This window comes from Phragmites australis, chromosome 22 (genome assembly GCF_958298935.1).
Source record: "Phragmites australis chromosome 22, lpPhrAust1.1, whole genome shotgun sequence".
NCBI classification, from domain to species: Eukaryota; Viridiplantae; Streptophyta; class Magnoliopsida; order Poales; family Poaceae; genus Phragmites; species Phragmites australis.
The window spans coordinates 23,274,700-23,299,393 of record NC_084942.1 but is presented as its reverse complement, the minus strand read 5'-3'; the positions used below and the strand labels follow the sequence as shown (position 1 = coordinate 23,299,393).

Below are 24,694 nucleotides of genomic sequence, written 5' to 3'. Positions count from 1 at the left end.
TGTGCCAACGAGGATAGTTGTCACGCGCCACATCGGATGAAACCACTGTCCAACCCACTCGGGGAGAAAAACAACCGGTTTCAATTGTTCCGTGAGCTTCAATATCTAATTTTTTGATTTAAAAAGGAAAATTGGACCCGACCAAGAGTTCAGGGAGTCAAAATAAACTTTTTCCTATACTTGTTATAAAAATATACTTAGAGCTTCTTTGGAACATAGGAATTTCATAAAAATGATATAAGAATTTTATGGAAATCAGTTCAATTTGACAGGAAAAACACAGAATTCGAGAAAAAATCCCGCAATAGGCCTTGATTCCGTTGCCGAGCTGCCGGCCCGTCGCGATCTCTTGACACGAATTGGACCGAAACGAAACTAGTTTTGCAGGCCCATGATCACCCACGGCCCAGCCCAGGGTGCCGCCTGGAGGGAAATTTTCGTTTGCAGAAAGCTCCCTCGCTGGCGGGGGTTCAAAACTCAAAACCCCCAAAAATTTTGGGCTCCCGGGGGTTCCCAATCCCTCCCTCCTGCAACCCCCCAGGCACAGGGACAGCACAGCACAGCCGCTTCTCCGCCTTTTCAAATCCCTCCCTCCTCCACCTTTCTCTGCCCTCCTCACCATCCCCATCTCCGTCTCCCGCGCCCCGCGGGCGCCCTCATCCCCTCCCCGGCTTCAGGTCAGTCACCGCTCTCTCAGTCCTCATCGCAAGACGCACATCTATCTCGTGCTCTTCCTCGCGGTGGGCTCCCCACCCGCATCGCCATCGGCGCCCCCGATCCACCGCGCCCCCCTCGCCCGCCCGCCCGCCCGCCGCGGCTGCCCCCCGTGCTCCCGCATCGCCGCTGCTCCGCCTCCTCTACCCACCCCGCCGCCGTCGCTTCCTCTTCCTACTGTACCAGCCTCCAAACCCTAGCCTCGCTCCCGCGGCCGCCCTTACGGCCCTGGTTGGGCGCCGCCGGTCCCGCGGCGGTGGAGGCGGAGCGCACCGCGCGGCCACGGGATCGGCGCTCGACAGCGTCTATCGGCGAATGCCGCAACGCACCTTCGTCCCCATTTTAGGCGCGATCTGGTTTTAGGGTATTTCTGTGATTTAGGGGTCAGATCCAGTATGCCCGCCTATCTATATAGTACTTCTATAAAAGAAATCCTTTGACTGGGTTTACGATGTGTATACCTCCTCATTTCATTCTACAACGAGAAGCAAACCATCTCCAAGTTTATGCTTTTGTTATATTATTCTTCTTGTGTAGGTTCAGGGAGTGAAAGGTAGGGGTAGGCGACGAGGTAGACGGAGACATGTGGGGATAGAGGATTGGATTTTATAATGGCGCAGGCTGCTGTTGAATCCGCTCTGAGTGGTGGCTCATTGATTGGGAGGCAGACGGTGGTTCCAAGGATGAAGAGGAAGACACCCTCGGAACTGAGAGTAATGCCTTGCTTCCCTTCCTCTATAGGTTATTAGGTTCAACAATGGTTACTTTATTGTCACGAGGAACATGCAACCGGATCAAATGCTTCGTGAAATGTGAATGCCATCGCAACAAATTCCAAAACGGATCGCCATACCACAATGTTTCCAGTCATTCCTGAAATGTTACACCTGTTAATAGTCTATGTGAGCTTAAATGTGATAGAAATGTGCTATTTAATACGACCTTCTGTAGTCCATATCCTTATTGCCATGCTTTCTAAGGGATTGCCCCAATGTTAATGAATTAGCTTTGTTATTTTGCATCGGTCTAGTTCAAATTCGTCCTCAATGTACAAGCACATAGCGTGCCATCTAAGTGATATTTATCGTTCTTGGTTATATAGCTGATTGAATAAAATCTGACTGGATTATCACTTCAAATGCAATTTTGGATAACCATGCTAGATATAGGAAATACGAGGGAAATGCATCATGCATGTTTTGTCACCATATTTGATTTGTTGATGTTGAGGACAGCCCGCACAGGAACCTGACTAAACACTGCTACTTGAACACGTCCTAAAGTAAGCATCGTATACCACAGAGTTGCAGATGAACATTACATAGATGCACAGTAACACTGAATATTCCACATCTTATTGTAAGCATAATATAGTACTGAGTGCAGATAAACACTGAAAATATGTCAATAATTATTTGTTGCAGGGTGAGCAATTGAAGCGGCACACTTCTGAAAAGCCAGCGAATGATCAGTTACCGCCTTCTACTGCATTTGATAGGTAGCTTCCTTGTAATTAACCTTGGTGATGGTCCTCTTAGGCTCTAATGTTTTTCCCTGACAAAGGTGACAACTATCTTGTGTGGTTGTAGGTCAAGCAATGGACTTCGGAATACAGAACAACAAAAGATATCCAAATACATCAACACTCGTGTTACGGAGGTGTTCCCTGTGAAAAAACCAAGAAACCTTGGAAAGGAAAATTGTAAGGTTAGAGTTTGAGATGTTAATCATTTTGATGTACTTATTGATGCTCAATAAGTCTTTTAAGGCATCACGTTGGATAATTGGTTCGGTCCTAAATGTAACATCCTGTAGGATACCTTGCAGAATAATGATAAGGTTCCTAAGTCTGTTGATGCTACGACGACTTCAAATTTTGCATCATCTTCACTTCCATGGTAATGATTTGACTCTGGAACTTTAGGTGCATGTTTTTTTTTGCCTATCACGTTCAAGCTCTTTTTTGATTTGTTTATCATTTCAGTGGTCATGGTGACTCTGCTAAGTTGGAGTCTTCTGTTCCATCAACGACGGAGGCGGCAAAACCAGGTTTCAAGAAAGTTGAGAAATGCAGTGAAAATGCTTTGCGGAGTGTATCTGAGCTTCATGTTGGCGATGAGAAGCAGACTGGTTCTAACAAATTTGATATGGTAATAATCATTCATCTTTTGCTGTTTAGTATATGTTTCCATGTCGGCTAATATTTTTAATGCCTTATGATAGGAAAAAGTATTGAAAGGGTTTGGAGCTCGTGATTCTTTTGTGGTTTCTAGGCTCAATGCCCCTAACGTACAAGTTGGTGATGCTGTGCTGAAGTCATCAGACATGTGCCCTTCTAAGATCACCATTCCAGGAAAAAGAGCTCCTTTGGATTTTACCTTGAAAACTACTTTGCAGTTTGTTTCATCATCGTCTGTGAAATGGTGGGTGCGCACTAGCTTCTTTTGCATTTCTCTTTTGTCTTCAAACTTTGCCAGTTGGAAATCATACTCCTAAGAAATCTCCTGTGTCTATTTTGCTTGAACCTGTGACATATCCTCAATTGGCATTCTGAAAAGTATATTTGACAAATGATTATGTGCCAATTATAGCCTCTTAGGATGCAGTACTGACTTGCAAAATACTGACTGTCAATAACTCCTATTGCTTGTAACAGGTGTCACAAGCTCAATACAAGTTTTGGTAGGAGCAGCATCACTGGAGCCATTGCTCAGAGCTGTCGTCGTGGGTGTCAAAATTTAGAGTGCCCAAGACCTGAGAGCAAAAAGGAGTTCTTGTTCTCGAAGGCACTACAATCATGGGTATATCCGCAATCATTGTTGCCTTCTTCCATCATATCTGTCATGCTCTCATCAACTGCACGAGGAGGTAGTTACAAGACCTGAATTATTCATTTTTCTTTTTGTGGACATAATTCTGTACAAGTGGTTTATTCTTCTGCCATGTAGAAAGCGACTTTCTTCTCAAAAGGCATCAGGACTGGGAAGATTCGTTTCAGAATCTTTACTACATGCTCCGGAAGAATATGTTGAATATATTTTATGGTACCCTTACTCCACAGAACTCATATTATTTGTTTGTTCCACTATATATGTATGCCTATATGCACAAAAAAATAACGCAATGTTCTTTTTGTTACAAAAATGCAGTAGCTCACTATAATTTATGCAAATACCTACCGTTTCTCTATGGTATGCAACGAACTGCATTTCTATTTTCTACATGCAGGGAAGTTGCATTTCCATTAGTAATTCAGTAAACAATACGAATTTCTGTGTGCCTTGCGCTTTCTTCGAAATATGAATGAGCACATGCTGATACATTTTGCTCAAGGCCACCTTCATCTGCAGATCCATTTTGTGTGCCTTGGCATTTCTGAATTTTATCGTTCAATTGGACTATTGTTCTATGTCTAACCTTTGTTGTCCTAGTTTATACGACACAATTTGTTGCTCTCTTCATCGGTGGAAAGTGTTTGGAGAAAAAGCAGTCCTGTAGTGCCTACTTATCACAATCTACACGTGGCCTACGCTCATTACTACGGAAATATGTGAGTTGTTCTTTTTGATTTTTTTTTTCTATTTCAGTACCATTTCCACAGGATTAATTGCATCAAAGTAGCGGAGACAATCCAAGCCAAACTAACTTGTTTTTGAGTTTCGTACCAGCTTTGAAATCATGTTGTTTGCTAGGTTCATCATTGTAACCATATGACTTTGCATTGTTGTAGGGTGTCTGCTTTTCTATGCCTCTTTGCAATGCTGAAGTGGAGCAGGTTACTGAAGATGACCTTATTGAACTTTCAGAAATCCAAAGGCGCAATCTGGGCCAGGTTTAATTTCCTTCCAATTTTCCTTGGTTTGATTTAGATGCTTGCAGGCACCGACCGGTTGTAAAAAATACAATCATTGAACTTGCAGGCACTCCATTTAGATGCTTTATCTGATGTGGACAACACCACACAGTCACTCCTTTCTTTTACTGGCAAGGAGAGCGTTCACGGCTTATATGATGTTTTGTTGAACTACAAGTAGGGTGCTTCTTAATATTGCCTTATCTCATTCTTGTTTCCCTCAAAAGTTTCCCTGTATAATCTGATCTTGTGATTCTTCAGGTCCTTGCTGAACTCTTTATCTGCTGCAGACGTCCCAGTCTTATATTCACCGCAGCCATTTCAAAATGGCTGTCTACATATTCCAGAGGTCATCTTATTTCTGTAGTCTTCTTTATTTTACCCCTGCTCTTTTTGAGGTCCTTTTTTTTTGTTACAAGACAACTTTAAGTCTTCAAGTGTTTTATGAAAAAAACCTTGTTAATGTGGCTCACTATTATAGATGCAACCTGGTTCATGCAGAAGTCCTTATTGCTTTGACATCTACCTGATTTTGAATCTGCCACATCATGGGGTTTTTTTTAAAATCGTTTTGGTTCCTAATGGAACGTGCAATTTTGATATGTCTATTTGTCATAAGCTGCATTGCATAACTGTAAGGCTTGATTTGAAAATCTGATCATCTGAATTCATGCATTTTGCAGGTGAAATGCAGGGAGATGAGGAAAGCTGATACGGGGCTGCTCTATTCCGGTGGGTTTGACACCGAGCTGGGATCAGCCTTTGCTCCTTCGACGGGCAATATCTGCTACAGCTTGGAGATAAAGGACGCGGTTCTTCCACCATGGGTTGTCTCTGGAATCTGCGCTGCTATGAGCTCAGACGCAAGCTTCGATCTAACGTACGCGCATTCCCCCCTCCCTGATGTCGCCTGTTGGGACCCCTAGTTATGAGCTAAATTTCCTCCGTTTCTCGCAGAATCGCTACTGAGCCGTCGTCGATGGGCTTGAACGTTGCCCTCAACTCCATGGGCACGAACGCTCCGCCTGAGGCGCCGCCCTCCGACGGTCGTGCATCGTTCGGCGTCCCTGACGCTGTGCTGGTTCCGTCCTTGCACTCCGCCTCGCTTCGGCGCCTCAGCTACACGGACGGCGAGTACGTCGCGTACACGACCGTGTGAACTCGAGCCGCAACACCCCGAAACATAGTAGCCGAGCGAGAAGGGAGGGTGGTTCTTCTGTGCGAGTGCAACCACTTCTGTTCAGCGGGAGAAGAAGGTGGCTTTTTTTGCTGTCTGTGCAGCCTCCACGTCAAAGAATCCTGAAACTTGGACTGCTGCATTTTGTAAAACTTGCTGTGTATCATCTACAGGTGTTTTTGTAATTTTGGAGCCTTGGAGCCTGTGTGAATTATCATACAGGATCTCTTGCGCTTGGATGGTAATTTATGGAGCACTGGTTCTGAAAAAAGAGAAGAACAATTCTTGCATCCAGTCTCTTGCAATCTGGTTTACCCCTGTTGTTTGTTTTTCGCTGGCTTAAAATTTGGTGAGAGACCTTTGTTGGTCTAATTTGTTTGGATTGGAACCTGGAAGGTAACGCTTGCAGTCAATGGGCTACTAAAAGCAAGTCCCCTGCTTGCCTGATGGCATGGCAGGGGTCTGGCAGCTGGCTTTTGTGCTGCTGCTGCGGACAGGGCAGGCCACACCGCCACAGCCGAACCCAAGTACTACTCCAGTACAAGTGCAGCAAACTTTACTCGCTCGATCAACCGGTCCAGGTATCCAATGTTGACGCATGAAACAATAATCAGGGCGTTGTTGGTCTTTATTAGGTGTTGATGCACTTCCCAAGATATTTTCATTAGTCGTATCATAGGGATCAAATCCATGTCTCATCAGAGCATCTTCAGGGTGGCCATCCGACTCGTCATAAGCAAATTTATACATCAAGTAAAAAACATAGCTACGGTAAAATAGCCATACGTCTCGTCATCTTAGCTCTTTCGGCTCGCTAAGTTTAGCCGTCCACTATAGTCTCGCCATCCGCCCCTGCAATCGTTCCCACCCCTGTACGCCATTCCCCACCTCACCGAGCACCTCCCTGCCGAGCGCCTCCTCGCCGCGCGCGCCTCATCACATGTCGGATCGCCGTGCGCCGTCCCCGCCGCACCGTCGCCGAGGCCGCGGGGAGCTGGAGCTGCTGGTGTATTCGGCATAAGAGCAGTCATGGTAAGAAATAACCATTGAAAAAAATTAGCTGTCGCAAAAATAATAGTTACAAAACTAGCTGTTACGAATAATTATAGGTAATTAGGATGAAATATAGAGAATGAGATTGAGCTAGTATGCTAGAGTGTAAAGAATACATAGAGAAATTTTTTTAAATAGTAATTAAATAAAAATATAAAAAAGTAGAATTTAGTAGTCTATTAGAGATACTGTGAATAAGAAATGCCAGAAAATAAAGGAGCGGGAGAAGGAAAACAGATATTGTGTTTTCTTGTCCTTATTCCAGGGATCAGCCATGCAGTCACCAGTGCAATGGTGTTGCTGTTGCTTGGGCAGAGACAGGTGATTAGCACGGAGGCCGAGGCAGCAACCTCTCTGCTGCTCTGCCACCTCCAACCACCCTCCCCTTGTTCTGCTCTGCTCTGCTGCATTCTGATCCCCGCTCCTCGCCCTGTCGCCCACCCGCACCTTCGCCTCTTCTCCTTCTCCAGCTCTGCTTCTTGCGAAGTTTTGTCCTTTCTCTCATTCCTCCCTTCCCTTCCCGTCCCTCCTCTCCCCGTTACGCCTTCCATTCGGTGCTCAGGGCGCGCGCTTGCGATCCATGAGCGGCGGCATCCCCGCGGCGCGCGTCCTGCGCCGCCGCGTGGCCGGCGAGGACATGGGCGACGACGGCGACGCGTTCTGGGCAGGCGCGCCCCGCCTCTACGACTTCTCCCAGCAGCAGCAGGAGCAGTCTCCGCGGCCGCCGTCGCCCCCCGCCGCGCGGCGTTCACCTCCGCCGGAGCCGAAACCGACGCCGTGCGGTCCGTGCCTCCTCACCCTGCAGGGCAGCTGCGCGGGGTGGGGCGTGAGGAAGCACATCCAGTACTCCCGCCGGCGCCGGGCAGTCTGTGGTGCTCCTCCCCAGGCCGTCGTCGAGGAGATGAAGCGGCGGGCGGCGGTGCAGTGTGGGGACGGGGACAAGGATGAGGAGAGATCGAGCGGCGCCAAGAAGCGGAAGCGGCTGGAGGAGATGGGGAAGGACGAGGCGGCGGCGGTGGAGACCAGTCAGAAAGACAATCGCGTGGTGGTCAGGACGGAGAAGACGAGGAGCAGGAAGAGGACGAGGAGTGGCCGTGGCCGCGACGCCGCCAGGCGCGCCAAGAAGGTCCCGCGGGTGTTGAAGGGGGAGGACGAGGAGTGGAATGGTGGCAGGAAGAGGAAGCGACCGAAGGAGGAGGCGGCGGCGCCAGCGGCAGAAGAGAGCAGCCCAGAGATGCTCGAGGTGGTCAAGATGGAGAAGACGAGGAGTGGCCATCGCCGTCGCCGCGACGCCGCCAAGCGCGAGGAAGAGAGCAAGACCGCCGCTCCCGCTCCCAAGCCCGGCTCACCGCGCGGCAAGGTCGACCGGTGGTCGGCCCGGCGGTACGCGGCTGCCGAGGTTGCGCTGCTCGACATCCTGCGCGCGCGCGGCGCCAGAGAAGGCAAGCCCTTGCAGCGCGGCGAGCTGCGGGCGGAGGCGCGCCGGCACATCGGTGACACCGGCCTCCTCGACCACCTCCTCAGGCACGTCACCGACAAGGTCCCGGCCGGCAGCACCGAGCGGTTACGCCGCCGGTACAACGCGGACGGCACCCTGGAGTACTGGCTGGAGCCGGCGGGGCTCGCGGCCGTGCGCCGGGAGGCCGGGGTGGATGACCCGTACTGGGTGCCGCCGCCCGGGTGGAAGCCCGGAGACCCCGTATCGCCGGAGGCCTGCGCGCTCGAGGTGAAGAAGAAGGTGGAGGAGCTTGCCGGGGAGCTCGCCGTCGTAAAAAGGTCTCCTTTTTCTTCCTCTCTTCTCTTGCAATCCATTTTCTACTTCCTGCACTGCTGATACTATCTTGTTTATATTCTTGCACAGAGTAAGTTGCAATCTATTTTTTTGCTGAAATTAACTTGTGATGCTGTGAACCATGTTCATGATAATGTGCAGGCATATGAAGGAGCTCAGTTCCAATCTGATTCAAGTGAGCAAGGAAGCTTACATTTCTTGGCAGGTGATCATACATCATCCCTTGACATGAAACTCGTTCATGTCTTACAATGTGCAATTTTTCTTGTAAACTTGTAGTGCGAATTGCAAAACTTGTAGCTCTGTGTCACCTCTCTGAAGTCTGAAGGCACTGCATGAACTTCAGCACACTAACATAAATTCTTCCCTTTTGCTTCTCACATTGCTTCGTACAGCTTAAGGTGGATCGATGTTTAGCCAAAGCGCCTTCTAATCTGCAATTCTGCTCCTACACTAGATCAACACTAGCACAGAGTATTAATCTGCATGTCTGTTTCCAATAGTACTGGTAGAACTTGAAGAATATCATATCCATTTTTTGTTTGTTTTAAGTAGTGTCTCAACGTAGATAGCCATTTTTTGTTGTAAACTTGTAGTGTGAACTGCAAAGCTGAAAACTGAAAAATATGCATGTGTGAAACTCAATCGCACATGGTTATGCTATGCACTTGTAATGGTGTGGACATGTCTAGTTCTTGGTTAATATTGGAGTTCTCACAAGTGGCAAGTCTTGAATTAGATTTTGTAATGCACATTGTGCTGTGCATAAAAAAAGCGACAACGGCAGTAGGCGCAGATTTTTCTTTGCAATAGTCCATTTGTAATTCTTTGTCACCTCTCTCAAGTCTGAAGGCACTGCATGAACATTCATCATACTCAGGTCTGTGCTTTGCTTCTCACATTGATTCATTCATCTTAAGGTGGATGGATGTTTAGACAGATCCCCTGTTAATCAGTAGTTTTGCACAAACATTGGAACAATACTTGCACAGAGAGAGTATTAATCTGCATGTCTGTTTCGTATTTCCAATAGTACCGGAATAACTTTAAAAATACCATGTTCATACTCTTTTCCCTGTTCTATATATGTAGCATTTCAATGTATATAGTCAGCTACGCCTGGTCATGTACATATGTTCGTGAATCATGATGATCTTGTTTGCAGGGGTATGACTGTATGATGAAGGCCAATGAAAACCTGGAAAAGGAGGTGCTGTCCTTGGAGGTACAAGATTTATCTGCCTGATACAATCAATTGTATGCTACCTTCATTTGGGCATGCTCAAGCATGTTGCTGGTTTTGTTTTCAGGAGAAGTACGACAATGCAACACAGGCAAATGGCGAGCTGAGAGAGGAGCTGTTGTTCCTGAAGGTACATCAAATCAATCTTCTGAATTTGTGCCTCGTCAGTGTTAATCAGTGATGTTATCTGAAGCTTAACCGAATGCTATCTGTCTTCCACATATCTCTTCTTAATCTACTTTCTAGGAAAAATGTGAGAGTATGGTTGAGAAGAATGCCAAACTGGAGGAGCAGATGGTTGCCATATCCACTTGTTTCCAGTTCCTTCAGGTACATTCACTAGTTACTGACTGCAGTGCAAGTGCATCAGATGCATCCAAGGCTCTATGATTTCTTGGTTTCACTTAGCTTTGAATGATGTGTCTGATTGCATATTGGCAGTATCAATCAGCAATTAGCTGATAAAACATGCTCAAATTTTGCATTGGACTGTATGTACAGGAAGACTTGCTCTTGCAGAACCCTGGAGGTGGAGAACAACACATGCTGTTGCTAGAACAAGCTGACCTCTGTGTCAAAGAGCCTTCCAAAGCTGACATTGACAAGCAAGAAGCCAGTACCGGCAACGCGCTGGGCCATGCTGCCGCCGGTGCAAGCAACGCCACCGCTAGCAGCAACGGTGGCGATGGCGTCCGTGGCAGCGAGAAGAGGACGTCGAGGAAGTGCAGCGTGCGCATCTGCAAGCCGCAGGGGACGTTCCAGTGGCTGAACACGGCTGTTGACACGGTCAACGGTGAAGCCTGCAGCCCCTCAGCGCTGCCAGAGCCGCTGACACCCGGCGGGGACCTGGTCGTCGCCAACTTTGACGCCGTGATGTACAACCTCGCACCGCCGTCCGTGGAGGAGTACCTGGCGGTTGGCGGCCTCCCCACGCCGACGTCCGCGTCGTCCACCAACGCCGCCTCTGCGAAGCTCCCGCTGCTGCCCGCCCCGGCCTCGGCAGTCCAGGTCCAGCCGCCGCCACTGCCATCCAGCACCGTGGCCTGGGATGATGACCTGCAGGCAGTGCAGCCTTACTTCGGCGGCCTCGACTTGCAGCTCCGGCACACGGTGAGCTCGCTCTCGCCCTTCCTCTCGTTCAAACTTCAACCTTGGCGCCACTCGTAGCTCGTATGCGTCAAGCAGGAGCTGCATGCAAACGAACACGAAAGTGATGGATCGATCTCTCATCTGTCTGGCCATTGCCACTGCCGCAGGACTCGTCTTCGTCGTCGGTGCCGTGCCTGCCGGAAGCCGGGAAGAAGGCGCTGATGCTCGACGCCGGAAGCGGCAACGTGGGCACCGAACTGGCGCTGTCGATGGCGACTCGCTCCTACTGATCCAACGCTGACGAGCTCCGAGGAATCGTCGGATCGCTAGTGAAGTTTTGGCTCACCGTTAACTAGCTAGCAGTAACTGATCTCCTAAGAAGATAGCACACAGGTCCACAGAATATCTGCAGAAAGACACAAGAACATCAAAGACGAAGATAGATTACCTTACCTTTCTTGGTTAAACTAGGCATGCATTTTCTCCGTTAATTACCACTAGTTTCAGTTGGAACTTAATCACATGTGGGTTTGCATCGCATATGAGCACCTTGCTGCTGCTGCTTAATCTGTAGTTTCTACTAATGCTTGGAAAAGGAAAAATGATCTGATCTGACACTCCGTTTCGAGTTAAATGCTCGCGAGCTAGGATACATGTGTTGATGATCTTGTGAATTGCGTCTGCAAGAGCAAGTTATTGTTATCAGTTGATTACCCTGTGACTGCAACTATGCCAATTGGCAGTTGGTGAAATTTCCAAGCTAGCATTTGGTTTAGAGCCAAACTTTCCTTGCCGAATTTTTAATCTTTTTCGAGCATGATTAATTAGTGGCGCTAATCTCAGTTACGCTGAAGATTAACCAAGGTGATACGTGATTAACTTTTTAAAAGACGCTTGTCTGATCAATTAGTGCCGCTAATGTAGGTTACGGTGTCTTAATCAAGGCAAGACAACGGCGCGACAAAGAATATTAAAAGGGATGTATGTCAGTCAAACAACAGAGCAATATTTGGCCAACTTTTTATATTTTTATATTTTTATTTTTCGGAATTAGCAAAAGAAGCGTATAAATCTGTAAATCAAAATGAACGTACAATTTTTTCTAATTCCCAAAAAAAAAAAAATCACATTTGGCCCGTAACGGCCCAATAACATCCAGTGGGCCCATTTACTAATGCTGGCCCACCTGCCAGAAAATCAGCAGTTTAACCCGCGTCCCCCTCATCAAATTTTTTTGAAGCGAAATTCCCCAAACCCTCCTCCCCTCTTCGCCGCCCCCGCCTCCGCCATGGGAGGAGAGATGGAGAAGTCTATCTCGGCCCTGTGCGGCTCCCTCTCGGCGGTGCTCGACCACGCCGACTCCTCCTCCCGTGCCCTCGTCGACGCCGTCTCCCGCCGCCCCATCCACCTCGGTAACCACCGCACCTCTCCCTCCCCCCCCCCCCTCCCCGTATACTTAACTTCTTCGGGGTGCTCACGGCGGCGGGTCTCGCAGAGTCGGCGACGAGCGCGTTCCTGCAGAAGCTGGACCGGCTGGCGGAGGCGGCGGGCGCCGACCTGCAGCGCCTCGAGTCCATGGCCTTCGGCGCCGTCTCCTTCGAGGAGCTCCTCGGCCACTGCGGCGAGGCGCTTAACGTCTACGCGCGCCACGCCGACGCCATCCAGACCCGCCTCGCCTCCTTCGGCTACGAGCCCCCCGGTAACAACGCGAGAAAATCCTGCCACTTCATTTCGTCGTCCAAGCTCCGCGGCGTTTGTTTCGTTCGGTTGATAACAGCTGTTGGTGCGCTGCCAGAGGTGGAGCCTGAGGCCGATGTGGAGGTTGAAGATGGAGACGTCAGGGAGATTGCGTGGCCTGGGAATAGCTGCTTGGGTGGGTCGAGTTCAGTGCTCACCTCCAGTAGGGGGCGGTTCCAAGACGACGATACACTGTATCCTTCTCGCTGGGTTTGATTTTGTTCCGACTAATAGATTTTTGGTTGCTTCTGGTGTGAACATATAATACAACATTCTAACTGATGGGATGAGTTTTATTCCATTATCTAAAAAAAAAAACTGATGGAATGAGTAGATGCTGCATCTCGACATGCGTCGGCTCCAAATTGAAGCACTAGGCAACGATGCATTGAATTGTAAGAGCTTGTCTCTTTACAAGTTTGAGGAGCTATTTATTCTGGCATGTTATCACTAAGTAGGAACTGAATGGATCATGGACTTATACCTGAGGCCTGAGATAACTTATTATCTATTTCTCTCAAAAGTCTGTCACTAGCTGGTACTCTTCATCACTAGGAAGTAGGAACTGTATTGTGTTCTTTCTTGACTACTCATAAGATTTGAGGAGTCCATGTCACTGAAGAATCTTGGGCTTTCGGATGCTTGTCTAGCTACTCTTTCCTCTGAAGGTATGCAACACAATAATTTTGCTACTTCAACTGGTTAAATCGCATTATGCATTTAGTATTAGTATTTCTTGCTGGCTGCTCATTGTTGTGTTGAATTATGATAATTTGTTGGGATTTTGCAGCCACAGATTTCGCTGGAAGCCCAAAGAAGCTCTACAAGAAACCTGAAAGGTAAATGAAGGAATTGCTTACATATATCTATTGCTATCTGCTCTCCCGGTTTTCCCACTGTTCTTTTTTTTTTAACTTCTGATGTTTCTTATTTTAGTCTTATCTTTAAACTGACCAATTTGTTTAATGCTCTATACTGTTCAGTGCTGATGACGGCCAAAATATTGCCAAGGAAACTGAGTTCATACCTCCCCAAAAAGAAACAAATGGTCAAGGTGATCGGCAAGAATGTCTTGAGGTTTTAATGACTAGTTAATTCTTGCTCATTCTGTTTTTTTTTCTGCTGTTGACTCCATGAAGGTAATGCTTTCCAAGTACCGATAAGGGCATCAAAGGAGGAGTATGAGCAACTTCCTCCTTACATGAAGACTCTAGCATCATGGGAGGTCTGGATTTATTTAACTACTTGGGAGTAGGGAGTTCTTCCCATAGTACTTTTTTGCATATTGGCTATTAATAGTCGCAAATTACAGCATGCAGTCCTTGAAATTTAGTAGATTACTTTACTCTATAAGAAAATCACTCGAAGGAAAATATTCTGCAACGCCTTCGCATCCTTTTTCAACAAGTAGTTGCTTGTTTTCGTCATTGCATTCTTGATCATCAATCTACCTGTGGTATCGTGATTCATGAGCCATGACACTAGCTGTGTTGTCTTAGTCATGCTACCTCAAAGCAATTTACTGTATTTCTTACTTTTGTGTCTTTTCCTTACATCAGGAATTGCAGGAGGCAGTGTCCAAACTAAATTCATACTTCGGTGGTGACAAAGCTCAGGGAAGCGTTGCATTGAATCAAGATGATGTCGGAGCAATTGGGTTGGGTATGTGCACTTACTGCTCTTAGCCCGTAGATTAGAAAATATCAAATGTTATAGCATGCTAAACAAAATCTTTTTGCCTGGTTACTGTTCCATTGACGCATGCTCTTGATGAATTTCAGCTGTTAAATGTAGCTAATGTTTTGTGGTGTTTCCTTCCGCTTTTGTTCCTTGTAGGGCGCAAAGGAAGATCCTACTTGCTTATACTGTTGCGGCTGAATCAATTGACTATGGAGACAATTGATGGATCTATCTTTTACACCCTACACAAGAACATCTCCTAGGCAGGTTTTCATAAAACTTGGGGAACACAGAAGGGTACAAATTTTCAGAAAATCTGGGGTAAACAGAAGGAGAAGACTCCCAGGCAAGTTATCCAAGAACCTGGTAAAAACAGGGTGCATCGAATCTGAAAAACAGGTAGCCTGATACTACTATGAACCTGGTAGAAACAGGTTGCATCGAATCTGAAAAACAGGTAGCTTGATACTACTGTACTATTATGAAGTTTTTCTTTGTCGTGTGTTGTGAATTTGTGATGTAGTTGGTCTGGTGCTTACTATGAACCTGGTAGAAACAGGTTGCATCGAATCTGAAAAACAGGTAGCTTGATACTACTGTACTATTATGAAGTTTTTCTTTGTCGTGTGTTGTGAATTTGTGATGTAGTTGGTCTGGTGCAAAATTTGTATTTGGTTGATGTATAATCAAACTCAGAGTTCGAAAAGTGATTTGCATTTTCAAACAAGAGCTCTATTCATGTCATGTTGACACATGCTTGTATGACAAACAACAATCTGATTATGATATGGAGGTGCCTCCTACAAGACCACACTTGGTAATACCCACTCCGGTAGTATAAAACATGTTCGAAGCTTTGAACACATTACACACTTTATACAAGCCTATTTGGAGAGATGGGATTATAACCCAAATCCTTAGAACTTAGTACAAATTTCAACTAAATGCTAAAATTTTCTAGGGCAATCCCCCTCTTCCAATCGTCTTCCTTAATAGTCCCATCTATAATCTATGTAGTATTTACATTCTGCCTACAAAGGCACAGGCGTATAGCTGCACATTACAATTTACACACGCACAGTTTAAAAATTGACACTTGAATTGAATTCTTCAAATCCATGCCTACTATGCAGTGGCAGGGCCTCCGCAGTAGGGTCGTGGTTCTGTGAAATGGATTCTGGAACATATAATAGCTCAAGGATGGGCTGAAACAATGTCTCCCCTCCATGCCTCCTTAAGCCACAAACCCTGAAGATGATGAAGACCCGTAAATCTCGTTCGCCTGTGCCACCGGGACATACACGACATCCGTCAATGAGCTGTGGGTGCGGCCATAGAAAATGTATACGAGCACCCCTATCACAAGCCACACCCCGACTCGCATCCATGTCCCACCACTGAAGAACACAAGGGAGAATCGACAAGGTTCAGACATGTGTTCATGTTTCAGCTCTGAACATGCTATCGAAAAGTAGGGTATAGATCATCAGATCAGTGGATTAGGTACTCACCCCAGATTTATCAGCAAGTATGTGTTTATGAGGATACACATCACTGGCAGCAATGGAACACATGGGCAGATGAATCCTGCGGGTAGAAGCAGCAGCAACATGTGTAATGCCAAGTAAATTCACCAATAGGATCTAGTATCGGGAGTCACAGAAGCGTGCCATAATGTGAGTACCTCCAGAATGACCAAATGAGTGCCTTCCATCGTCTTGGTCAATCCAGCAGAGCATCCCCAGACTAGCCAGGAGGAGCAGGCCACCAAAGACGCAGATGAAGCATTGCACCAGGCTGATATGGCATGGGAGAGATGTATATGTGAGACTGATGAGTGTTATGCGGACACACAAAAGTTCACCGTGGGAGGGACGTTTGCGGTGTGCTCTGGCCTACCACATTGCACACCTTGCGTACTTACAAGGGCAAGAATGTCACAGAAGCTGAGGATGTGAAGGCCAGAACCCCTACGCAGACAGATGCAATGCTGCAAGCAGCGGTCTTGCGCCGCTTTGTTTCGTTCAACTTGCCTAGAATTATCAGACAAATTTATTATCACCTTAACTGAAATGCACATATTCAGAAATTTAGAACATATTAAGTTGACATGCAATGGCCTAGACATACTTGCATATAGCTGCTTCTCGATAAGGGGGTCCTTAATTGATTCTACTACAATCACATCATCTATTTCAGATGCCCCCTGTTCGTGATTCTCATCTCCAAGAGGACCCCCCATCTTTTCCTCATCATTTTCTTGGCTCAAACGGAATGATGCTTGCAGGGAAGATGGCAGGGGTACCTCATCTGGAGGAACATACCTGAGAATCAAAATGGATACAGCAACTATAGTGAACGCGAGGAGTGTGCCTACACTGACCTGCAACAAGAAACAACCCTTTTAGCTCCACACGCTACATTCTTTAATAATGCTCACACATACTATTACAAAATATCTCGTCTGTTCTCTACAGACAAGGTTCACTAATTAAATCACATCTTGAGCCAAAGCCATTAAAAAAATAAAAATAACAACTGTTTTAGTGGTTCTTAAATCCTTACCATTCCTGCCAGTTGAGAGACATCCATGAAGAAAGCCAGAGCAGCTGCGCAGATGCCAGTGACAATTGTGCTCTTGACAGGAACTTGTGTCTTCTTGTTGACATCACAGAAGAAGGATGGTAACAGGCCATCTCGTGCCATGGCCATCAATATTCTTGGCTGTGAGTAAAATGTCAAATGAGAACTTTAAATATCTATAGCAGCATAAGAAAAGTTGTATCATGCATATTTCAACTGAGAGAACAAATAAACAAGAACTGTGAATCTCTATCTAGATGATGTCTGGGTCATGGTATTCAGAAAGGGTGCAGAATAGAGGATGGACAATTTATCCAGCTTTTCATGGAGTATAGGAAGCAATCAAGTTTCTGGCCTTCTGGGGTTGTTGAAAATCGTTTTAGCTTAAATTACCCATTTGACTCAGATTCTGATTCATATGGCCAATGTGTCTACATAGTCAATAATGTAAAGCATGTTATATGACCTGGCTCATTTTCCGTAGAGTGCAATTAGAGAAGAAGTTTGAATCATAAACTGATTAAGTATCTGTATACCTGTGGTAGTATTGATCCCATCAAGGTTGAACAGAGAGCAAGAACAGCACCAGTTGTTACAAGATACCTAAAACAAGATAAGCAGTCTTAGTCTCAGTGGGAAGCACAATAGATCAGCTATGGTGAAATGGGAGGAGTCCTTACATTGCCCAGTGCATTCCATGTTTTGCAAAGGCAGACGAAATAGGGGTATCTGGGTCCATAGCAAAGTATGGCACCAGACCGACAATAACAACGGAAACCAACATGTACAAGGAACAGCAAATTGACAATGCTGTTCCTATTCCCAATGGCAGATCTCGCTGTGGATTTTTCACCTGTTAGAAGTTAACATGAAAGAATTAGGATTTTCACCAGTGCCAATGATCCAGCAAATAAGAGGGCAAAATCTATTAGGAAATAGGACCTTTCCTTACCTCCTCAGCAGTGCTAGCAACTGAATCGAAGCCTATGTAGGCAAAGAAAACAGTTGCTGACCCAGCAAGCATTCCATTCACCCCATATGGGAAAAATCTGAAAAAAAAGGAAAGAGTAAGTGCACCACTTGCCGGCTTGAAAAAAAAGCAGCAGTTTTTTTTTGCATTACCCGCCAGCGACTTTATAGCCGACCCATCCTGTTTGGAAGCCAATGTAACTACCGGCTATAATAACAAATAGCATCACAAAGCAATTCAGGACTGTCACAACTCCTTGTATGAATGAGCTCTGTGAAAAAAAATCAAAGAGAACAAAGATCACATGCCATACTACTTGAGAAAGGAACAAGGAAGATGCTACTGAATTGGAGAAGCCAGCAACCTCTTTTATCCCGACGCACAGTAGACCAGTGACAAAAAAAACCAGGAATGCAGCACAAGGATCAACAACAACATCAAGACATGGGATCTCATGGCGTGCTAAAATCCATGGCAGACTATCCGGTCCTCCAAAAAATAAGGCCTGAAAACATAGAGTTTGTAAGGAGAGATGCAGAAATTTAACTATTGATCAATATGCCGCGTGAACAAGCCAGATGCAGGGGAAATCCCACTTACAAGATTGGGAGATATGCCACGGGCAACAGCTGATCCACCAATTGTATATTCCAGTATCAAAGCCCAACCGATCAACCATGCAACTCTGGATAATGAAACATTGAACAATGTGAGAACACGAACTCAACAGCACAAGACATGCTCTGCATGAACAATGTTCACTCCATCATGTCAGTAAATTACCCTTCCCCAACGCAGATGTATGAGTAATGGTAGGCACTTCCTGCAGAAGGGCAACGACTAGCAAGCTCCGCATAACAGAACGCCGAAAGTGCAGCTGCTATTCCAGCTATCAGAAATGAAAGTGTCAATGCTGGCCCAGAATGCTCCCGGGCAACAGTTCCCACAAGGACATACACACCAGCACCAATCGTCGAACCAACACCTGCGGCATAACACAAAGGTACCATGATCAACGATTTCACTAATGAGACTCTTATTAGTAATAAAGATGGGTAATCTTTTGGTCTAAAATACTATATTTAGTCCAGCAAACAAGCCATCCACATAAGCTCTACAAATTTTAGGGAGAACACTTCGTGAACTTCGGAAGCATGTAAACATTTGTACACCAAGACAAACTCGTGATATTTCGTCTTGTGCTACTTTATGAGCTAGATGCTTTACATATTTAGCATACGTCACACAGTGATAATTTACATCATCAGGGTACCAATGGTATGGGACAGTAAGGGGCCAACCACCTACCTTAACAAAACTGTCCCAACAACAACCAAGTAGAAGAAGCACAAGCAAGAACTAGATCTCTCTTTCAGATAAATGAAAACAAAGCTTCCGGTCCTGATGGTTTCCCTGTGAAATTTTTCCAGAAATATTGGGAGCTGATTAAAAATGACTTGATGAACCTTTTTCATGACTTTTATTCTGGCTCTCTTGATGTGAGTTGATTGAATTATGGAGTTATAACACTGTTACCAAAAGTGGCTGTGGCAGATAAGGTTCATCAGTTTAGACCTATCTGTTTGTTAAATTGTTCCTATAAGCTGATAACTAAAGTGTTGACTCGGGATTGAACCCTTTATGGATAAGCTCATTAGTACTTGTCAAAATGCTTTTATGAAAAATAGAAATATTATGAGTGGGGTCATGGCTCTTCGTGAGATTATGCATGAAACTAAAAGAATTAATCAGACTGGGATTATCCTTAAATTGGACTTTGAGAAAACTTATGATAAAGTCAACTGGGATTTCTTATTCAATTGTTTGAACATAAGAGGCTTTAGTCCCAAGTAGCAACAGTGGGTTAAAACTGTTGTAAGTAATGGTACTTTAAGTGTGAAGTTGAATAACCAGTTGGGCCCTTACTTCAAGAGCTGCAAAGGGGTTAGACAAGGGGATCCCCTATCACCCTTTTTGTTTAACCTAGCTGCTGATTGTTTGTCCAAGATGATACATGCTGCTCAAAGGGCTGGTAGTATTACTGGTTTAATTCCTCATCTTTTTGAGGGGGGTGTTGTTGTTTTACAATATGCTGATTACACTATTCTTTGTTTGCAACATGATTTGACTAAAGCTAATAATCTCAAGTTGCTACTTTACCTTTATGAGCTTATGTTGGTCTTAAGATTAATTTTCAGAAAAGTGAAGTTCTTGTTATTGGTGGTGATTCTGATATTTTGAACTGTTATGCTGAGTTGTTTCATTGTCAAATTGGGTACTTCCCTATTAGATATCTAGGGGTACCAGTTAGTCATAGCAGACTCCATATCATTGATTGGGTGAAATTGGTTGAAAAGATGCTTAAAAAGTTGGATGTTTGGAAATGTGACTTGCTCTCTATTGGTGGTAGGATTGTCTTGATTAATGCTAGCATTTCCAGTGTTCCTACATATCATATGTCTATGTATTTACTTCCTAAAACTGCGATTGATATATTGACAAAGCTAGAAGAAGATTCTTCTGGCAGGGTGGTGGTACCAAGAAAAGGTATCATTTGGTAAAATGGGACAACATTTGTAAGCCAAAGAAAAAAGGAGGTTTGGGTATAAAGAATTTGGCTAAAATGAATGTGGCTCTTCTTTGTAAATGGTGGTGGAAGTTGGATAAAAAAGAGGGTCTTTGGCAGCAAATTGTTAAACTAAAGTACCTGCAATCTTCCATTTTACCTTCTGTTAAACACAAACAAGGAGATTCTCCTTGTTGGTATGATCTCCTTAAAGTCAGGCAGTATTACCTTCAAGGTAGAAGGGTGAAAGTTCAAAATGATAGAAATGCCAGATTTTGGGAGGATGCTTGGATTACTCCTAAGCCCTTGTGTGAGCTGTTCGCTGCTCTTTATAATATTTGCAATGATCCCCACATTCTTGTCAGTGATGCTTATGATAGATCTTGGGATCTATCTTTTAAAAGATGGTTTAGTAATGAACTTGAATCCCGGTGGGATTTTGTCAAAAATATGGTTACGTCAGTACACTTAAATAACTCCGAAGACTTGATAACATGGGCCTTTGAGAAAAAAGGCATCTTTACTGTCAAATCTATGTATCGTTGGTTAGTGAGAGGTTCTCCTAACATTTCTTATAATCATATTTGAAAGGCTAAGATCCCTCTGAAAATCAAAGTTTTCCTTTGGTTGCTAGAGCAGAAAGCCCTTCTCACAAAAGATAATATGCTGAAACGTAATTGGGTGGGCGATGATACATGCTATTTCTGTACCCAGCAAGAATCTTGCATCCACATTTTTTTCCTTTGTCCTGTGGCTAAGGCTGTATGGGGTTTTGTTGCCCTCTTCATTGGTGCTGATTCTATTCCTAGTTCTGTTAATCAATACTATAATTGGATTAACTCTTTTCTTCCTCAAGGGAAGGTGTTTCATGTGCTTGGTTTTGCTGTTGTTTGTTGGGTAATTTGGAAAGCGCGTAATAAGGCTTGTTTTGAGAAAAAAGATCATTCAGGATCCTACTGAGATTATCTTTCATGCTATTTCTTTTTTAAAATCACGGGCAGATCTGCTTAAGAGTATGAGTACGGAGGAATCGATGCAGGGCGCTCAAGGTCTGCTGAATACGGTAATGAATGTGCTAGCTGATCAACACCAGTCGTCGTCTAGAGCTCTCCCAAGCAACCTGGTGACTGTCTCTGAAGATCAAACGGATGATGAGGACCAGCAGCAGAGCGGGATGATCCTGATGAGGAGAACCAGTGATCTTTGATGTCTTGGTGTTTCTCTGTTGGCTGAACTTGAATGTGTCTTCCGTTTCTGGTACTGTTGATATTTTTTTTTTCACAAAGGGGGCCACACCCCCCAGCCACAAAGGGACTGAGGGGCGCCTCCAGGGGGGAAGCGCTGGGGATCGAACCCAGATCGCTCCCCCGAGAGCTGGCCTCAGGAGCCTAAATCGGCTCACCAGCTCCCGTGCAAACTCCAGGGATCGAACCATGGCAGTGGCCAAGGCACCACCGTGCCTTCCCACTGGGCTACAAGCCCGTTTGTGGTACTGTTGATATTGGTCTAGCTGTAAAACCATGTTCTAGTCTGTTACCAGTCTGAACTTCTATGTCTTGTTCCTATCCTTTCTGCATGGTTGTAAGACGTGAAACTGTCTGTTCCGTTACTTGGTAATGGAAATGGGGTATCCCCGTATTAAAAAAAAAACAAGCAAGAACTAGACAAAGCAGCGCTATCCATTTCAGAATTCAGGTACCTCTCAACATTCATTGGCAACTATGAATCAAATGAGACTATATTTTACAAATTGGAAGAGTGAATTGCCGCATGTGCAGATAAAAACTTTCTGATTGAAATTCCAGACTAATACTACAACTCTAGCTTGAGTTCAGTATCAGCAGCTCTAGGATTCAGCAGTTCACTGGAGCCGGCAAATCTAATACTGAGAGTTTCCAGGGAAATCGTAACTATTTAACCTGTGAACGCAGTTAGTTCACCGCCAATTCACAAAACCACAACAGGTTCCAACGCAGAAAAGCACCTGGATCCAAGCACAAAAAGCTCGCAGCTTTACAACAGAATCCGCGCAAAGATCTACCAAATTAACCGAACAAAAACGCTCAGGAGAAAAATGAAGGCAGAGAGGTCGGACCGATGGCAACCAGCTGGGTGATGGAGAGCTCCTTGCGGAGCTGGTGCCCGCCGGCGGCGCGCGCCCGCTCGGAGTCCACCTGCTTCCGCCGCATCAGCGCCCGGACCCCGCCGCCCATCCCGGCGGCCGCCTCCTCGAACCCCATAGGTTCGCGCGCGATCCCACGAAGCACCCAACAAAAAGGCGCGGTTTTTCCACACGCACAGCTCGATCAGGGGAAGGGACGAGGACGAGGAGGGCAGGATCGAGCTAGCTAGAGCTAGCTACTGGTCCTCGCGCGCGTGGCGCGCTGCCGCTCCCCGCCGGCTGCCGCTGCCGCCTCTCCTTGCTTGAGCTTGGGCAGAGGGGATTCTTGGGAGGGGAGGATGGAGTAGAGCAGAGTCGTCTTGTTCTTTGATGGCGTGCCGATGCTCAATCGGCTTAGTAAACTCGAAAATATTATTTTTTGTGGCTTTGGTTATTATGGTATATTGCGTGTGGTATATTGAGTATGTTAGTAAGATATGTTAGGCTCTTTTTGGAACACACGAAAAGTAGATTTTTTTTTGGAGAATTTGAATTCTATAGAAAACTTTCCTATGAGTCCTTTGAAACAAAGGATTGTGTTCCTACAAATCCTTTCAAAATTCCTATAAAATATCTTGTTTCGTAGAAAGTTTGGAGAAATTCTAGCAAGAGGTTCAACCTCTTACAAAGTTTCCTTTGTGTCAATCTTTCTCCTAAATTCTTGTGTTTTTTTCGTGTTACATTCAAACGTTTTATTATAAACTTTCCCGCGTTCTAAATTGGAGTAGGATTGCAAGTGACAACTCTAAACTTATGTTTTTACTATTCCTGCATTTTGAAAATCTTGCATTCCAAAAAGACCTTATTAGTTGTATAACAGTTGTGATTTTCTCACTTTGCATTTCTCAAAGTTGTCACTTTGCATTTCTCAAAGCTGTACAACAATTGTGATTTTCAAATGCTGCAATCTTAAATTCCTTTTTTGTTTGCCATCTAAGCATACTCAATTAAATTCGACTTGGCCTAGACTAAAAGTTAAATTATTTCTCCATACCTCTCCAAATAATACCGTGGGTAGCGGTACATGCCACAAGAACCGAACTATTTGATGTGAAATTCTTACAGAATTCCTAAAAAGTTCTTTGTGTTCCAAATTCACTTCCTATATCTAGTGATGTCGTTACAGTCTGATCTGCCCAATTAGTAGGGTCAACTGATTCTTTTTGGACGCAATCAAAAGGCTCATTAGCAATGCCGTGTTGACATCTTCTCTCACCAAAACTACAATGTGCGTGTTCCAAGGACGGCAAGAAAAGATATTTTTCTTTATTGGAGCCGTAGAAACTCAGAACAGTGTATCAGCTTGGAGACATCAAGATTGCAGGCAATGGTGCCAAAAAATATCAGCTTTGCCATTCATCTAGCTAGGTTCGTGTGCCCATGTGACAGCCGCCGACAGGTACAGATGCATACCAAAATGATATACAAAAATGGTGGAGTACGAGCGTAGATGTATATGTATTGATATACAAAAATGGTGTAGATGTACGCCCATGTATCTGCATTTTACATCATCATGCATGTGCACATGTTTCGTCGAATAATTTCCCATGGGATCTCAGCTCAGACACTGTTGGAACATTAGGAGATTTCTGTAAGAACAGATTGCACCCTGTAATATTTGCTTAATTCTTTTGGATTTTGGCATTCCAAACAGTTTCCTAATTCATGATCACAAAAATACAAATAACCTTTACTCGATCAGTAATCAGTGGATAATTTTGTTGGAGCTTTATTTTTTTGCGAAGGAGTTGGAGCTTTATTATTTGTTCCTGCCTCAAAATAAAATTATGTGATGCAGCTTATTTGTCTCTTCTCATCTTCTGCTCTTGGTTCATCCTGACTAAACATCATTTTCATTTTGCGTATAATCAATTTGATTTGCTCTATTTGAAATGAAAAGGAAAATCACAGCACACGTTTGAATTTCTACATGCAACAAGAGAGAGAGAAAATCCCATGTTGTAAAAGGTAGTAAACTAAGGGCGCCCTTCATTTCTCCATGAAACAGACTCAACCAACAGTGCCAAGAAAACTTCATGCCCAGAAAATTTCCTGTAGAAATAATAGGATACT

General features: G+C 45.0%; 4 protein-coding genes across 7 annotated transcripts; 3 read left to right on the top strand and 1 right to left on the bottom strand.

Moving 5' to 3' along the window:
• Window positions 1-512: 512 nt before the first annotated feature.
• Window positions 513-6,041, top strand: LOC133905501 (uncharacterized). 2 transcript variants are annotated; one of them, XM_062347307.1, is made up of 15 exons: window positions 513-677; window positions 1,252-1,427; window positions 2,139-2,212; window positions 2,304-2,421; window positions 2,542-2,612; window positions 2,699-2,864; window positions 2,938-3,137; window positions 3,371-3,582; window positions 3,663-3,758; window positions 4,146-4,264; window positions 4,445-4,546; window positions 4,635-4,744; window positions 4,829-4,916; window positions 5,251-5,447; window positions 5,525-6,041. In XM_062347307.1, exons 2-15 carry the CDS (start codon window positions 1,326-1,328, stop codon window positions 5,724-5,726), a joined length of 1,857 nt encoding a protein of 618 aa, XP_062203291.1. In that variant the 5' UTR covers window positions 513-677; window positions 1,252-1,325; the 3' UTR covers window positions 5,727-6,041. The 2 variants fall into 2 exon arrangements, with proteins under 2 accessions (XP_062203291.1, XP_062203290.1); XM_062347306.1 differs by having other exon boundaries at window positions 2,530-2,612.
• Window positions 6,042-7,165: 1,124 nt separating this feature from the next.
• LOC133905039 (protein AMEIOTIC 1 homolog) lies at window positions 7,166-11,633 on the top strand. The gene is made up of 7 exons (XM_062346735.1): window positions 7,166-8,573; window positions 8,731-8,794; window positions 9,755-9,814; window positions 9,900-9,962; window positions 10,079-10,162; window positions 10,334-10,942; window positions 11,089-11,633. Exons 1-7 carry the CDS (start codon window positions 7,378-7,380, stop codon window positions 11,209-11,211), a joined length of 2,199 nt encoding a protein of 732 aa, XP_062202719.1. The 5' UTR covers window positions 7,166-7,377; the 3' UTR covers window positions 11,212-11,633.
• A 512-nt stretch (window positions 11,634-12,145) lies between these two features.
• LOC133905539 (uncharacterized) lies at window positions 12,146-16,030 on the top strand. Of its 3 annotated transcripts, XM_062347355.1 has the most exons (10): window positions 12,146-12,333; window positions 12,417-12,620; window positions 12,717-12,852; window positions 13,256-13,326; window positions 13,449-13,497; window positions 13,642-13,712; window positions 13,798-13,883; window positions 14,218-14,336; window positions 14,369-14,406; window positions 15,132-16,030. In XM_062347355.1, the coding sequence occupies exons 1-10, from the start codon at window positions 12,210-12,212 to the stop codon at window positions 15,257-15,259; spliced, it is 1,026 nt and encodes a 341-aa protein (XP_062203339.1). In that variant the 5' UTR covers window positions 12,146-12,209; the 3' UTR covers window positions 15,260-16,030. The 3 variants fall into 3 exon arrangements, 2 of the variants coding, with proteins under 2 accessions (XP_062203339.1, XP_062203340.1); XR_009907637.1 differs by lacking the exons at window positions 14,369-14,406; window positions 15,132-16,030 and adding an exon at window positions 14,495-14,873 and having other exon boundaries at window positions 13,798-13,909; window positions 14,218-14,320; XM_062347356.1 differs by lacking the exons at window positions 14,369-14,406; window positions 15,132-16,030 and adding an exon at window positions 14,495-14,873 and having other exon boundaries at window positions 12,147-12,333; window positions 14,218-14,320.
• On the bottom strand, window positions 15,153-22,951 carry LOC133905538 (cationic amino acid transporter 3, mitochondrial-like). Its single transcript, XM_062347353.1, has 14 exons — window positions 22,553-22,951; window positions 18,675-18,876; window positions 18,492-18,576; window positions 18,256-18,396; window positions 18,044-18,162; window positions 17,874-17,970; window positions 17,602-17,774; window positions 17,458-17,524; window positions 16,904-17,062; window positions 16,469-16,721; window positions 16,263-16,371; window positions 16,023-16,135; window positions 15,850-15,925; window positions 15,153-15,735 (listed from the first exon to the last, which is right to left on the bottom strand). The coding sequence occupies exons 1-14, from the start codon at window positions 22,695-22,697 to the stop codon at window positions 15,573-15,575; spliced, it is 1,902 nt and encodes a 633-aa protein (XP_062203337.1). The 5' UTR covers window positions 22,698-22,951; the 3' UTR covers window positions 15,153-15,572.
• Between the last annotated feature and the right edge of the window lie 1,743 nt (window positions 22,952-24,694).

Excerpts from the sequence above, each read along its gene's own strand:
- LOC133905501 (XM_062347306.1), top strand. The coding sequence starts at position 1,326 with ATGGCGCAGGCTGCTGTTGAATCCGCTCTGAGTGGTGGCTCATTGATT. Across the intron at positions 1,428-2,138 it reads AGACACCCTCGGAACTGAGA|GGTGAGCAATTGAAGCGGCA; the intron begins GTAATGCCTTGC and ends TATTTGTTGCAG. Across the intron at positions 2,422-2,529 it reads TTGGAAAGGAAAATTGTAAG|GATACCTTGCAGAATAATGA; the intron begins GTTAGAGTTTGA and ends AACATCCTGTAG.
- LOC133905039 (XM_062346735.1), top strand. The coding sequence starts at position 7,378 with ATGAGCGGCGGCATCCCCGCGGCGCGCGTCCTGCGCCGCCGCGTGGCC. Across the intron at positions 8,795-9,754 it reads AAGCTTACATTTCTTGGCAG|GGGTATGACTGTATGATGAA; the intron begins GTGATCATACAT and ends TCTTGTTTGCAG. Across the intron at positions 10,163-10,333 it reads CTTGTTTCCAGTTCCTTCAG|GAAGACTTGCTCTTGCAGAA; the intron begins GTACATTCACTA and ends CTGTATGTACAG.
- LOC133905539 (XM_062347355.1), top strand. The coding sequence starts at position 12,210 with ATGGGAGGAGAGATGGAGAAGTCTATCTCGGCCCTGTGCGGCTCCCTC. Across the intron at positions 13,713-13,797 it reads AAAAGAAACAAATGGTCAAG|GTAATGCTTTCCAAGTACCG; the intron begins GTGATCGGCAAG and ends GACTCCATGAAG. Across the intron at positions 13,884-14,217 it reads AGACTCTAGCATCATGGGAG|GAATTGCAGGAGGCAGTGTC; the intron begins GTCTGGATTTAT and ends TCCTTACATCAG.
- LOC133905538 (XM_062347353.1), bottom strand. The coding sequence starts at position 22,697 with ATGGGGTTCGAGGAGGCGGCCGCCGGGATGGGCGGCGGGGTCCGGGCG. Across the intron at positions 18,577-18,674 it reads TACATCTGCGTTGGGGAAGG|AGTTGCATGGTTGATCGGTT; the intron begins GTAATTTACTGA and ends TTCATTATCCAG. Across the intron at positions 16,136-16,262 it reads TCTGTGACATTCTTGCCCTT|CCTGGTGCAATGCTTCATCT; the intron begins GTAAGTACGCAA and ends ATGCCATATCAG.